Source organism: Pelophylax lessonae, assembly GCF_965119305.1.
Source record: "Pelophylax lessonae genome assembly, chromosome: 2".
NCBI lineage: Eukaryota > Metazoa > Chordata > Amphibia > Anura > Ranidae > Pelophylax > Pelophylax lessonae.
The window spans coordinates 666,979,140-666,992,515 of record NC_138769.1 but is presented as its reverse complement, the minus strand read 5'-3'; the positions used below and the strand labels follow the sequence as shown (position 1 = coordinate 666,992,515).

The following is a 13,376-nucleotide window of genomic DNA, read 5'->3' as shown; positions in this document are numbered from 1 at the left end:
GAGGACTTGGAAGTGACAAACACATTGCATTTGGGTCAGCAACAAGAAGGGGATGAGAGCAGACATGAGTCTACTCAGCTCCCTCCCCTGAACACAGCAGCACCCACATCTGACAGGCAGCTGCTTGTTAGATATACACCGTGGGTAAGGCACCAGGCGTGTGTGTAAAAACCCCCGTTGTCAGGTTCATATGACGTACGGACCTGGGTTAAAGGTAACCTGTCATGAGAAGAGTGCTGCCTATGTTAGATGAGTGACTGTCATACTGATTCAGTGACTTCAGTACTTCAATTCACTGACCTGAACAAGGGCTTCTGAATTTTCTCTGGCTTTTCTGATCTTCATAATTGTTCTAGGTCTGTGAAAGTATGATATGAGAAAAGCCAAGCAACTAGAATATTTAGAAGGAGGTTAGCAATTGTGATTCTCATATGGTAGGTCTAGACCCCAGTGCTAGCTACCAAGTGATCAGAAATCATTTCCATTTTCAGGCTTCTGCAGTAGCCCTATAGTTTATTCAGTATACAAGGACAAAAGATTTAAATAATATGAGGCACTATTCCTCCCACTGACTCCAACTGTGGGGAATAATTCCTGCCACTTACACTAATGAGGGGTAGTTATTCCTCCCACTAGTATCAATAAGAGGGCACTATTCCTCTCACTGACACCAATGATGGTGCACTATTCCTCTCACTGACACCAATGAGGGGGCACTATTCCTCCCACTGACACCAATAATGGGGCTCTATTTCTCCCAGTGAGAACAACGATAGAGCACTATTCCTCCCACTGACACCAATGATGGGGAACTATTCTTCCCACTGACACCAATGACGGGGCATTGTTCCTCCCGCTGACACCAATGATGGGGCACTATTACTCCCACTGATCCCAATGATGGAGTTCTATTCCTCTTTCTTCTGACCTCCAATCTTGAGGCCATGCTTATTTTCACTAATGCTGGGCCTGGGACATTTTCTACCCATGCTGGCCACAATCTGCCCCCCCCCCCTAAAGTCTTAAAGACAGTAAACTGACCCTTTGTTTGAAAAGTTTGGAGACCCCTGCTATACAGAAATACAGTACTTGGTACTACCTACATTTAAAGAAATGTTGAATAATGCTCCCTTGATCTGAGGATAGCCATTGGCAGTCAAAGTAATGGCAAAGGCGGACCACTGTAAAAATGATAAAATACCTAATACTTGTGGGAAAAGCTGTATGCAGTGAAAGGCATATATGGAGTTGATTTATTAAAGGTGTAGGAACTGTTTACTTAGTAAATGTTCACTTACAAAAAAAATATAGATCTCATACAGACAATCCAGGTTCAGATCTTCTTACACTGCATACATTTTTGGGGTTTTATCAATAAAGCATGATAACGCCTTTTTAGTAAAGCACTGATGTAGGCTGTCTCTCCAGTTGCAGCATGTCTGTTAATGTGTGTTTTAAATGATCGCTTAGCTTAGTGAATCATGTAAATTATATATTTTGTAGGAAACAAAACTAAGCTAAGAACATTGACTTTGCAAAGTATTCAGTGTCTACACCTATATAACTGTGCGTGCACTATATGGCTAAAAATTGTCAAATTATGGTTTCTAGTGGTCATAATAATGTATGGCCATTTACTGTATACATACAGGTACTGTTGCAGTCAATGTTGTGAGGAACGCTCAAACAGAACTGTGATGTTTACAGGAAAATTCAGTAGGCTACTCCATGATGCATTGGGCCTTCTCCGCAGCGAGACTACAGTGTGCAGGCATGGCCCTAGGTAGCACTCACCCCTAGCAGGTTCCATCTATTAATATAATACAGAAATTAAAAACATAAACACATACATAAAAAAAAGACATACATTTTTAAAAATTCTAAATGTATTTTTATTTTTTTTTGGAGACACTTTGAAGGGCACTCTGCTTCTGAGCTCTGTCTCATTTTTGGGGAAGACCCCTGAAAGGGCCTTGTGCCACCTTTTCAGATCCAAAAAATGGCCAAATGCATTTTACCACACGAAAGGGGAGGCATAATGCATCACTACAAGAAGGTGCTTTTAAGGTGTTTGTGCAAAGCTATCCCTGAAGCCAGCAGGCATGCCTCTGCTACCTGTCACAGTTCCTCCACCCACAGGGGACAAGCAGGCAACATCAGTAGAACCACCACCAGCAGGAGATGTCTAACAAAGGCGATACAACTTTCTACTGTCAGCAGCAGGCAGGTCATGCCCCAGGTAGCACTCACAGATATGGCTTGTCCATGATGGTCAACAAGTATGTCAGGTCCAGTTTGGAAACCAACAACCTCAGAAGTAAAGAAAGACCCTTGGACTCTTGGATGCCTAAGACATACTGATGAATGGAGCTTGCAAATCATGCACTAGAAGTGCTGACCTACCCTGCTGCAAGTGTTTTCTCAGAAAGTGTAGCCAGTCTTTATCAACATAAATCAGGCTTGGATCTCAGATGCCTTCCACGCCTCTGCGATTTATCATATATTTACAAAAATAGAACTACACACTGCTATGTGGTGGTGCTGCTGCTGGTACTGTTGTCTCTATATTCCACACACTACAGTGTATCTGTAATAATTCTGATTTCTAACTCAATAGTGCTGGCCAACAAACCTAGTGCCAACCTAGCCAATTTCCTGGCTTTTTTTCAACCCAGGCCCTTTGCTGCACAGCCCCCCCCCCCCCATCCCATCACAAAACAAAATAAATCAATAAATATAAAGGTGATGAAGAATTGCATTAAAAATAAAAAAAGCAAAAGAGCTAAATGTAAAACTGTACGCTTAAAACTTCAAACATTTTATATCCTTTTTTTTTTTTTTAAAGACATCTTCAAAACCTTCCATCTGAGCTTTCGGGCTTTTCATGGCTGCGATCCAAATGTGGTGCCTTGGTCAGGCTAATCTAGAGAGCTGAACCTCAAATTTTTTGGGTTACTGTGACAAATGCCTACTGTAAAGTGCATATCTGTTTTTATCTTGCTATCATTCTAGAACTTCTAAGAAAAAAAGAACCTTTTGCCCACTGACAATGTTGATTAAGGGGTTTTTAGGGAGCAGACCAATTCACAGCTCATACCTCTTGGTAAACTGACACCAGTTCCATCTCATTGTATAATACAAGAGAGATGCCTTCCAATTTAAATTACTTTTCTTTAAAATGTTTTTGGGGTGCTTCTGATGTTGTGTACAAAATAAGTATAAAAAAAAAAAAAAAGGTGTTGTAAAAACCAAAATATGATTAGCCAACATACGGTGTCGCTGTTGGAAGTCTCAGATATCACCCTACAAAACTGTAAATTGATGGATTTGCATATTTTCCATGTTGATCTTAAAGCCGTATAAAATGTACCCCCCAACCGCCCACCCCAAATACTGTACCCATTATTGCCCTTTTTTAATAGCAACATGTCATTAAACATGTGGTGGGCTTCCTATACCATTTTGATGCATTTGGCTGCTGTAGTTGCCCTCCAGAAGCCTCCTCATTGACTGCAATAGGGTTCAAATTCAATGTCTTCTGAATCCCAAATGCTCTGTCCTGTCCTGTCTGACCTGTCCAACTGCCTTCAAACTGAACAAAGGCATAATCGGGAAACTCTATTCATGAATTATATATGTTCACCCCAATGCTTCTGTTGGTTACTTACCTAGTCCCAGTCCTTTGCTATTGTGTTTCTATAGCTGCCTCTCTGCACACTCAATTTTCATTTACATAGCACCAAGCCTTTCAAAAAGATAAGAGCTTAATGCATATACTTGGTGAATCATCAATTGTGAAGACATAGAGTCGGCAGGGCTTTGCATGCCTTGCCTATAAAGTCTGGTTATGTTTAATTAAATGTCTAATATTATTGCTAGACTGATACAGCTAGAATCACCACTACAGACACATATTTTCCATCAGAAATTACATTTGTGTATTTCCAGTATCAGTGCCAGCCTCTGCTCTACAACTGATTTTCTTAAATCACTTAGGTTGCATTCACATGTCAGCGTTTGGATCGCAGGCAGAATCGCCGCGATTCTGCCCACGATCCGGAGATTATTGCAAATCGCGGGACGCCTGTGCGTTGCCCGTGATTTGCAATAGCACCCCAAATGCTCAGCGATGTTGCCGCGATTTCCGCCTGCCGAATCGCGGTAACATCACGCAAAAAAAATTGCGGGACGCATTACGCCCAAAAAAGTACAAGAGCTTCTTTGGAGCGTATTGCGTCCCGCGATTTTTTTTTGCGCGATGTTACCGTGATTCGGCAGGTGGAAATCGCGGCAACATCGCTCAGCGTTTGGGGTGCTATTGTAAATCACGGGCAACGCACAGGCGTCCTGCAATTTGCAATAATCTCCGGATCGCGGGCGGAATCGCGGCGATTCTGCCCACGATCCAAACGCTGACATGTGAATGCAGCCTTATTTGGGAGGGGCCATAACAAAATTGACATCAAGAGAACAGTTGAAAGTGTATGTAAAGCCAAAACCTTTTTTGGCAGATCTACTTTCTAGTCTTTCTGTTTGCTGTCTTTTTGGGATAGGAGTTGACTGGAGACCTCCTCGATAAGGCAGACAGTAAAAAAAAAAAAACTAGAGAGATTCTAACCTCTCCCTATTATTTTGGGTAGTAAAAACAGGCTGTCGCTTTAAATATCGTATACTTTGTGTTGGTTCACACCAGCATTATTGGGCAGAGATGCCAATGCAAAGGCAAAAAGGTAAAAAGCTTCACTATGTATAGGCTAGTTAATATCAATGTGCTGCATTCATGTGTGTTGCGATAAATAAGTGCACAAGAATTAACAAAAAAAACGTAAAAAAAAAAAAGCGAGCAGTGCAGTGATAACACCATATAACAGCGCACACGCGGCATATGCTATGCGTTTTCGTGCAATATGGTGTGAACCCAAGCTGCCTACCAAGTGAACTCTTTCTTCAACTTTTGCCAGTTACAACTTCTAAAAGATAAGGTGGTCTTATATTTTAATAACATTGCACTACATTGCTTACAATCTTTAGGTTTGGATCAAGTCAAAGGTGATTTTTATTTATTTTTTTTACCCTATATGTGTTATTCTTTCTATTATTTCTTTAATTTTTGTCACCTGAAGAGATAGAGGTAGCACTGAAATATGCATTTTTTCCTCTACACATGGCTATAAATTAAAAAGATCTCTAAATATGAAAGGTAATATAAGTTACATAAACCACAGAGACACGTGGTGTGTTCGTTTTGTTCTGTTTGCTGCTTACGCATTCATATTCCCATTCATTTATACTACTTAAAAAAGAAGTATGGGCTCTCAGGTGGTGGTGCTGTGACAAAGGGGAGAGGTAAGCTGAGGGCTGTCAGAGTGTTTCCCCCGCTTCCCCTCCTTTCTCCTGTCAGCATGCGGAAGAAGAGAGAGTGGCTCGCACCAGCTTTCTGTCCACTCTTATTCCCTCCCTATTGGCCACAGCGGAGGGCCAATCAGAAGAGCCACATGCAGCACTATGGACAGGGCTCCACCCTCTGCACTTGGCCCCTCCTCTTCCCATGAGCCCGTAGTGTGTCCAGTGTCTGGAGCTGTCCCCCCGACATGTCCTCTCTCTGGAGCCTGACACCAAGTCACACAGGAGGCGACATGCAGCACTATACACAAGGCTCCACCCCTCCGCACTCGGCTCCACCCCAAGGAGCCTGTAGTGTGCCTGATTTCTGGAGCTGTCCCCTGCCATGTCCCCTCTTTGGAGCCCGACACAAATAAGTGTCCCCAGACAGGGGAGGTACTGTAATGTAAAGCAAGACTGTAGTGTGTGATCAGAGTGGTTGGTATCTAGGGGGGTATTATCAGAGTTGGGGGGTATCTAGGTGGTGTGTTTAGAGTGTGGGGGTTATCTGGGGGTGTGTGATCAGAGTGGGTGGGGAATCTATGGGAGTGTGATCAGAGTGAGGAGGGTAATTGGGGATGTTATCAGAGTTGGGGGGGTATCTGGGGGTGTTATCAGAGTGGGGGGTACCTGGGGGGTGGTCAGAGTGGGGGTATCCAGGGGGGTGTGATCAGAGTGGGGGCAGGTATCTGGGGGTGTTATCAGAGTCAGAGGGTATCGGGGGGGGTGTGATCAGAGTGGGGGGTATCTGGGGGTGTTATCAGAGTCAGAGGGTATCTGGGGGGGGTGATCAGAGTGGGTAGTATCGGGGGGATGTGATCAGAGTGGAGTGGGGTATCTGGGTGTGTGATAAGGGTGGGGTATCTTAGGGTGTTTGATCAGGATGGAGGGGTATCTGGGGGGGTGTGATCAAAGTTGGGGTATCTGGAGGTGTGTGATCAGGATGGAGGGGTATCTAGGGGTTTTGATCGGAGTGGGGGGGTGTGATTAGAATGGGAGGTGTCCAGGCATGTGATCAGGGTGGGGTGGTATCTGGGGAGTGTGATTAGGATGGAGGAGTTGGGGAGGATGGATTTGGGGGTGAAGAAATAGGCGGAGAGACGCCGCAAAAATCTCCACCCCGCCACCCCTAGGCTCCTTCATACGCTGCATACGTATCATGCCATGGGCTTGTGACTGACTCCACCCCCAAAAAAGTAACAGTCATTAAAAAGATGGTGTATACATAGGCAGGTTGAAGGGGTGGAGTCAGGGGCTGAGCCAAGGGGGCGGCAAAAGGAGGTATCGCCTAGGGTGTCAAAAATCCTTGTATCAGCCCTGTGCATTTGTCCCCCGCTGGCTCAAAGACTGAGAACCGGCTCTCTGCTCTGCCCCCCTGGAGCACTGGGCTGTGGAGAGGCTGGCTCTCAGTGGCTCGCTGAGAGGCTGAGGCAGCCGCTGATCCAGACATGTAGGTGGATCCCGAATGTAAAGTAGAGATCTTTCTCAAGCCTGGCTCGGCTGAGTGATGTCAGCCAACAGTAGGCTTTAGCCTGCTGTCAGCTGAAAATGGGTCACAGAGGTGCAGAACAAGCTGCACTCCTGTGACCTACAGGAGAAGTATAGCCAAAATATATTTGACCATACTTCTCCTTTAAGTAGAAATAATACTTTTATAATAATTTTCAACAAATTGTATTTTGAAGTTTTTAAAAAACTGAAGTTTTATTATGATGATATAGTAATTTGCCTATAAATCCGTTAATATAATTTATATATATATATATATATATTTATTACATATAGTTTGTTTTAGTTCACATAACTTAAACAGTAAGTTACATAGTTAGTCAGGTTGAAAAAAGACACAAGTCCATCTGGCTCAACCAATGAAAAAAAAAAAACAGTATTGAAAACCCAACCATACGATCCCATATACACAATCCTATACAGACAGCTGATCCAGAGGAAGGTGAAAAAACCCCAGTAAAGCCTGACACAATTTGCTACCGCAGGTGAAAAAAATTCCTTCCTGATCCCCCCAAGAGGCAATTGGATATTCCCTGGATCAACTTTACCTATAAATATTATTACCCACTTTTATTAAGTACACCCAGGAAAGAATCCCGGCCTTTTTTAAAGCAATCTAGTGAGCTAGCCAGAACCACCTCTGGAGGGAGTCTATTCTATATTTTCACAGCTATTATGGTGAAGAAACCTTTCTGTATTTGGAGAAAAAATCTGTTTTCCTCTAGACGTAAAGAGTGCCCCCTTGTCCTCTGTGTTGACCTTAAAGTGATGGGGAAAAATAGTTCCTTTAACATTAAAAAAAATTTGGTTACCAGTAAATCTCTTGTAATCCAAGTGTTGGTAGTTGCAGAGAAATCAGGTGATACTTTCTATTTCCACTGAAATTCATAACCAAAATGAATCAGTGAAACGTGGCATGGCATGAAATAAAAAGCATATTTGTATATTTGAATATCATAAGTACAATTGGAAAAACTATAATGGGCACCTATATACACATTTCATATTTGTTGAACACTGTAACTGTTGTTTTTACATCTTTTTGCTCCTTGTAGTTTAAACTGTGTAATCCTTTGTGCATTTTGTTGTATAATTAGAAAAGTGTTGTAACATCAATATACTGTTATTTTAGTACTTTTCAGTCTATATGCTGTCTTCATTACATTAAAGTGTTTGTTAAAAGTTTTTGTTTGTATAAATTTTAAACCCAATGGAAAATGCACTGCATTTTAAAGGGTATTTTCACCTTTATGTATTTGCAAATTCATAAATGTATATGTACTGTAATCTACGTACAGTAGATTGCCAGCTGTGAGAGGGCTGTTGAAGTGTGTGTGTTGTCATGAAATATCAAGGCAAAGTAAGTCCCAAACTATCACCTTACCCCAGGTGTAGTCTGAAGCCATGTGGCATTTGAAACTGTGCTTTTTTATAATTATTTATTCTGTTACCAGAACGGAAACTAAGATTATTCTATAATTTAAAGTGATCCCGACCTGCTTTAAAAAGGGACTAAGGTCACAACAGTGTCAAAGTAAATAATCTATTTTAGTAGTGGCTATAAAAGATATCCATGTTGAAGTTATGCCCCACCACTTCCGGGCACTAAGGTCCGCATTTGATCATCCACTGTTAAATGACATAGCGTTCATGGGCAGTAGAGGTTCTGCTATTTGAAAGGTAATACCATGGAGGTGGCATTAGTAGCAGAAGGAGGCAGGCCTTAATCTTGATTTGGGGGGTTGAGGCCCTGTGCATGGCCTGAGCGTGTGTAGACGTCACAAGGTGCCAATGCTTCAGCACTGTTGTTGCCCTAGACATTCTTATAAGGCCAGTTAAGTTTTTTAACTTTTATGGTTCCGGGAAACCTGTGAATTCAGTGATCATGAAAGTTGAGAATCAGCTGTAACTTTTGAAACCTATTTGCTGGGATTTGGCTGGGATTTGTCCAGTTTGTATGAAATCTTATTTTAGAAGTTCTACTCAGTCCAAATTTGCAGATCCCATTGTAATTGTTGTATATTGTTTCTAGCTAATAGGTTATGGTTGGAGCTGAATCTTGCTAATCCTAGATTAAAAGTGTTGCCTAGAGGTGCAAATACTCTTTGACCTTGTAATCAGTGCAAGCAACTTTTTTTAGTGTATTTCAGGTTATGTCATTTGCTAACAGCATTGTGTAGACACCTTGTAACCTGTATGAGAACATAAGGCACCTCCACTTCAAATCATTCCACGCATGTTTCTCTTTCAAGCTTTCCTCTTTTCATTATAGGAAGCCCCTTATGTAATGTACAAGAAAAACCATGAGCTGTTGGAAGGAAATGATAAGTTTGAAGGATATTGTGTAGATCTGGCCTATGAAATTGCAAAACATATTGGTATCAAGTATAAAATTGCCATTGTTCCTGATGGAAAATATGGAGCAAGAGATTCAGACACAAAGATCTGGAATGGAATGGTGGGAGAGCTTGTATATGGGGTAAGCATATAATATCTTATAATTACATAATAAGATTTTACAATTGTATAGCTGTAGTATCTAAATAAGACACTCTGTTACAAACAAATCAGATTTAAAGTGTATTTCCATTTTTTCAGTCAAATTTGGGAAACCCTCATATTTTTTTGTGTACACTGCCACACACTGATTACGTCACTCCTTCAGAAAAGTTTTATTCCAAGTCTATTATGTGACAGTCTCTGCCCATACCCACACCTGGAAGAAAAAACTGAATAAAATAAACTGGTTTCAATTACTCCAGACCACCCAGTCCATACTAAGAAAATCAAGAACTCACTGGAATACAGAAATACATTTTATTGAAAAATCAAATGATATTAAAACATACAGGGTACCAAATTGAAAAACCATAACAAAAAAAGACACACATGAATTAATTAAAACCAACAAACAATTCCCTCCCCCCTCCCATCCACATTGGGCAAACCAGGGTCCAAAAATATGTATGGGTATCAAAATAATTGTATGGCCATTGTGAAATAAGGAAAAACTGGTTAATATGTATTTAATCCTTTATGGATTCATATGGTGATATTTCACAGAAGTTCGCAGCAGAGAATTGAATAATTATTAAATCTTGAAAAACTCCTTATAGATGCTCAAGAAGGGATTCAGTTCATATGATAGTAGGAGCATTTGAGAAAGTTTAGGACAAACCAAATTGTAAAAGAGTTGTATCCACTGGTGTAGAGAGGATAGTGGAAGCATATCTGTGTGTGGTCTGGAGGAGGCTGCTTTAAAACGGCACTTCTATAGAGTGTACAGTCATGAAAAAGTCAATGAATATGTGCACACATACCTCCCTCGCACAACACAGGCAAGATTGGATGCAAGCATGAAGATCCTCATATATTCAAAACATTCAATGTAGAAACAACTGAGGGTATACTCATCCGTGGATGGATCCAAGGATTTGTCCCAAAGGAGGCATTAGGAAAAGCCAAGCTAAAGTCCCAAATGATCCATAATCAAATCAGAATGATCCAGCCATAGAGAGCACAATAGTCCAGGATGTCAAAAAATCACCAAATCATGGAGAGGTCCCGGGGGGGAGGGTTGAAAGACAAAAGTGCCGGTGTATGACCGGTTTCGCCAGACAGGCCGGCTGCTTCAGAGGCAAATGTTTGGCCATACCCACACCTCCTGTTGTGTTTCGACTTTATTGGGTTTTGTGGTAGAAATGGGGGTGGCCAAGGAAGGAGGACATTCCATAAAATAAATCAAATACAATCAAAAACATCTGTTAGTAACTGGCAAAAGCTTACATTCATGTATCAAAAGACACATTTATTATAGGTTTATATCAAAATAGGGGTTTATTGATGTTTTATATTCTTACATGGATCTTACCACCACATAGAAGTACAAAAAAAATGAAAGCAATAAAACACAGAAAGCATTAAAAATAGTACAATAGTGAGAAATGAATTATAGGGATGTGGCTGTGGATGGGGACTGTCAGAAATGGAAAAAAAGCCATTCTGAGTGAGCGATGTGATCAGTGTGTGGTCCTTTTTACAAAGATATTGCACCGTAATTGAGCAAAAATTGGCTGTTATGGCCTGCACCTGTAAATCCTAAGATGGATGAATGGAATCATGAGCAGCACTTAACATAGCAGAGGTTACCCTACAATATGTTTGCTATGTGTTTCCATTCACACAGAATACCTAAAAATATATATTTTTTAAAGATTTCTTACATTTTTAACTCTTTCTTTAAATTTGTCTTGCCTAGACAGGAATGTTCAAATCAGGGACAGACAGGGACAGTTTTTAACATACAATGCAAAAACAAAGCATTGGGATCTTGAACCCTAAAGTGGGGTACACACTAGTAGAAAATCTGCCGAAAATTCCCGTCCAAGTTAAAATCGTCCGATTTTCGCCTAGTGTGTACAAAACTTTCAGCAGCCGATGCCGACATTTTCAACGAAAAAAAAACGGAGGGACAAACACCAAAATTTTTATCGTCCGTCCCTAGACGACCAATTTTCGTTTAATGTGTATGCAGTACATCCGTGAAAAATCGGATACGAAAGACCAAGCATGATCTGAAGTTGCTGACAACCCAGAAGTCTAGGAACAAATGTGCCAAAAAAAGAAAAATCGGACGAGAAATTTCGTGAACATTTATGCACTGTCAACTAAAAACGGTAATGAACACTGAGCAAGAGAGAGAAAAATCGGAGGATATTTTGTCCGATTTTCGTCAAGTGTGTACGGCCCTTTAGTTAGGACAGGCAGTGTTCAAATCTTATTTACAACTGATAACTGAATCTGCCATCACAATACAGACAGGGTTAATTATGGTAAGCATAACTTCCCACAGCTTCTTCCTTAACATTACATAGAAGGGAAAGCTTCAGTGAGAAATAGGCAACTAAAAAGGTAGCAATGTTTAGCTATTTTTTTTTTTTAAGTTATGCTATGTTAATGAAAATATGTACCACAGATAAAGTAGGTGTTATTCCAAATTGACTCCAAAAGTGGAAAATTATTGTTATGTTCTCTTTCAGTGACATATTCCAGTGGCTGTATAGGTTCAACAAATGAATACCTGTCTCAATACAGAACCCTGCAAAAGTATCTAGGGCCTGAGTCAGACAAGGAGCCAAAGCTGTTCTCATTTATGATTTAGTTTTAGTGGCTATTTTTGTAATGATCAGCAGCACTGTAGGGTTTTTTGTCCTTATTTTTTTCTGTCACTGTGATTGTTTTTTGTCAGTCTTTTCTGTAAGTTTAAAGTAAAGTAAAAGTATCATTTTTGTGAAAATCAAGACTAAAAAAGAGATAGTGTACTCCTCTGGTGTATTGTGTCTGCTACTTCCCCTCAATTGCAGTGTTTGAGCCTCTGTAAGACTATTTGGCAATCAGTACTTTCAAGAATAATGGGTGCCTGTGACCCCTGCCACCTGCTGATTCTCTATCTTCTCACCCCTATGGAACTGCAAGGTTCTGTAGTTAAGTTGGGGTTAGAGGATGACCATGCAAATATCAGGGAAACAAGGGCATCCAAGACTCCTAGGAGTGTCAAGTGCCTAAGGAGACTAGTCGATGCTCTGGAAAGGTAAGAGACATGGGCCACCAGAAAGGTGAATATAGGGACATGTCAGCTCAATTTTAAGAGTCAAACAAGGTTGTTTTAAATTCTTTTTATTAATTTGCAGCTTATGAAGTATTTTTAGTTGATTTATTATCCAATTACAACAAAATTAATATACATGTTTCCAATGTATAATGATTATTTAGCAAATAATAAAATAACGTTTGTTTGTATTGTGTTGTTTGAGGGTTGTTTAGCTTTAATGTAGAGTTCACCAGTGAGTAAAGACCATGCCAGTTGTGCCGTTTAAGGGCTTGCTGGCCCACTTTTATTGCAGAGAAAGAAAACAGAATAACCAACAAAACAAACAGTTGCCCACACAGGGGTTTCCACCATCAATGCAAAAAATAAAGTACAATTCAGTCTCCTGGCTCTCTTTAGCAGCACCACTGCTCGGGCTTTGTGCCTTGTTCCTCCTGACCATATAACAATGTCACCTGGTTTCATGTACAAACGCCATACCTCTTTTAGCACTCTCTCTTTGGCTTCCCTCCTGCTACAGCCTACAGGCTTGGGCCCTCTGTCTGCTCTGTCAGAAAAGACCAGAACCCACCTGCTCAATCAGTGTCCTGGCTATTCCTAAAACCTGGTCCCAGGATTGGAGATTTCCTCCTACCCAGATCACTGCGTAATCTCCGGATTCAAGGTCCTAAACCAAGATTTACCAAGCACAGAGGAAACTGAGAAAACAGTCTCCACCAGATTCAACAAACACTCTGGAGCCTAGTTGAGAATCCTGGGCAAAATACATCATGACAAATAACTGCACTATCACATATCCCCCCCCCCCCCCATATCGACCTGGAGGGCAAAACATACAACTTAATTCTCTTGGCACCTATGTGTCAGCTCTCACTTA

At 41.0% G+C, this 13,376-nt stretch overlaps 1 protein-coding gene across 8 annotated transcripts in view; it reads left to right on the top strand.

Annotated features, from left to right (window-relative positions):
• Positions 1–13,376, top strand: part of GRIA4 (glutamate ionotropic receptor AMPA type subunit 4) — a 526,033-nt gene that overhangs the window by 447,890 nt on the left and 64,767 nt on the right. For all 8 annotated transcript variants that reach the window (XR_014224898.1, XM_082244804.1, XM_082244803.1 and 5 more), the window contains exon 10: positions 9,164–9,370. Coding sequence is in view for 7 of the 8 variants with exons in the window: in XM_082244804.1 (XP_082100930.1) it covers positions 9,164–9,370 (207 nt within the window). In the remaining variant the exon portion in view is untranslated. The remainder of the gene's footprint in view (positions 1–9,163; positions 9,371–13,376) is intronic.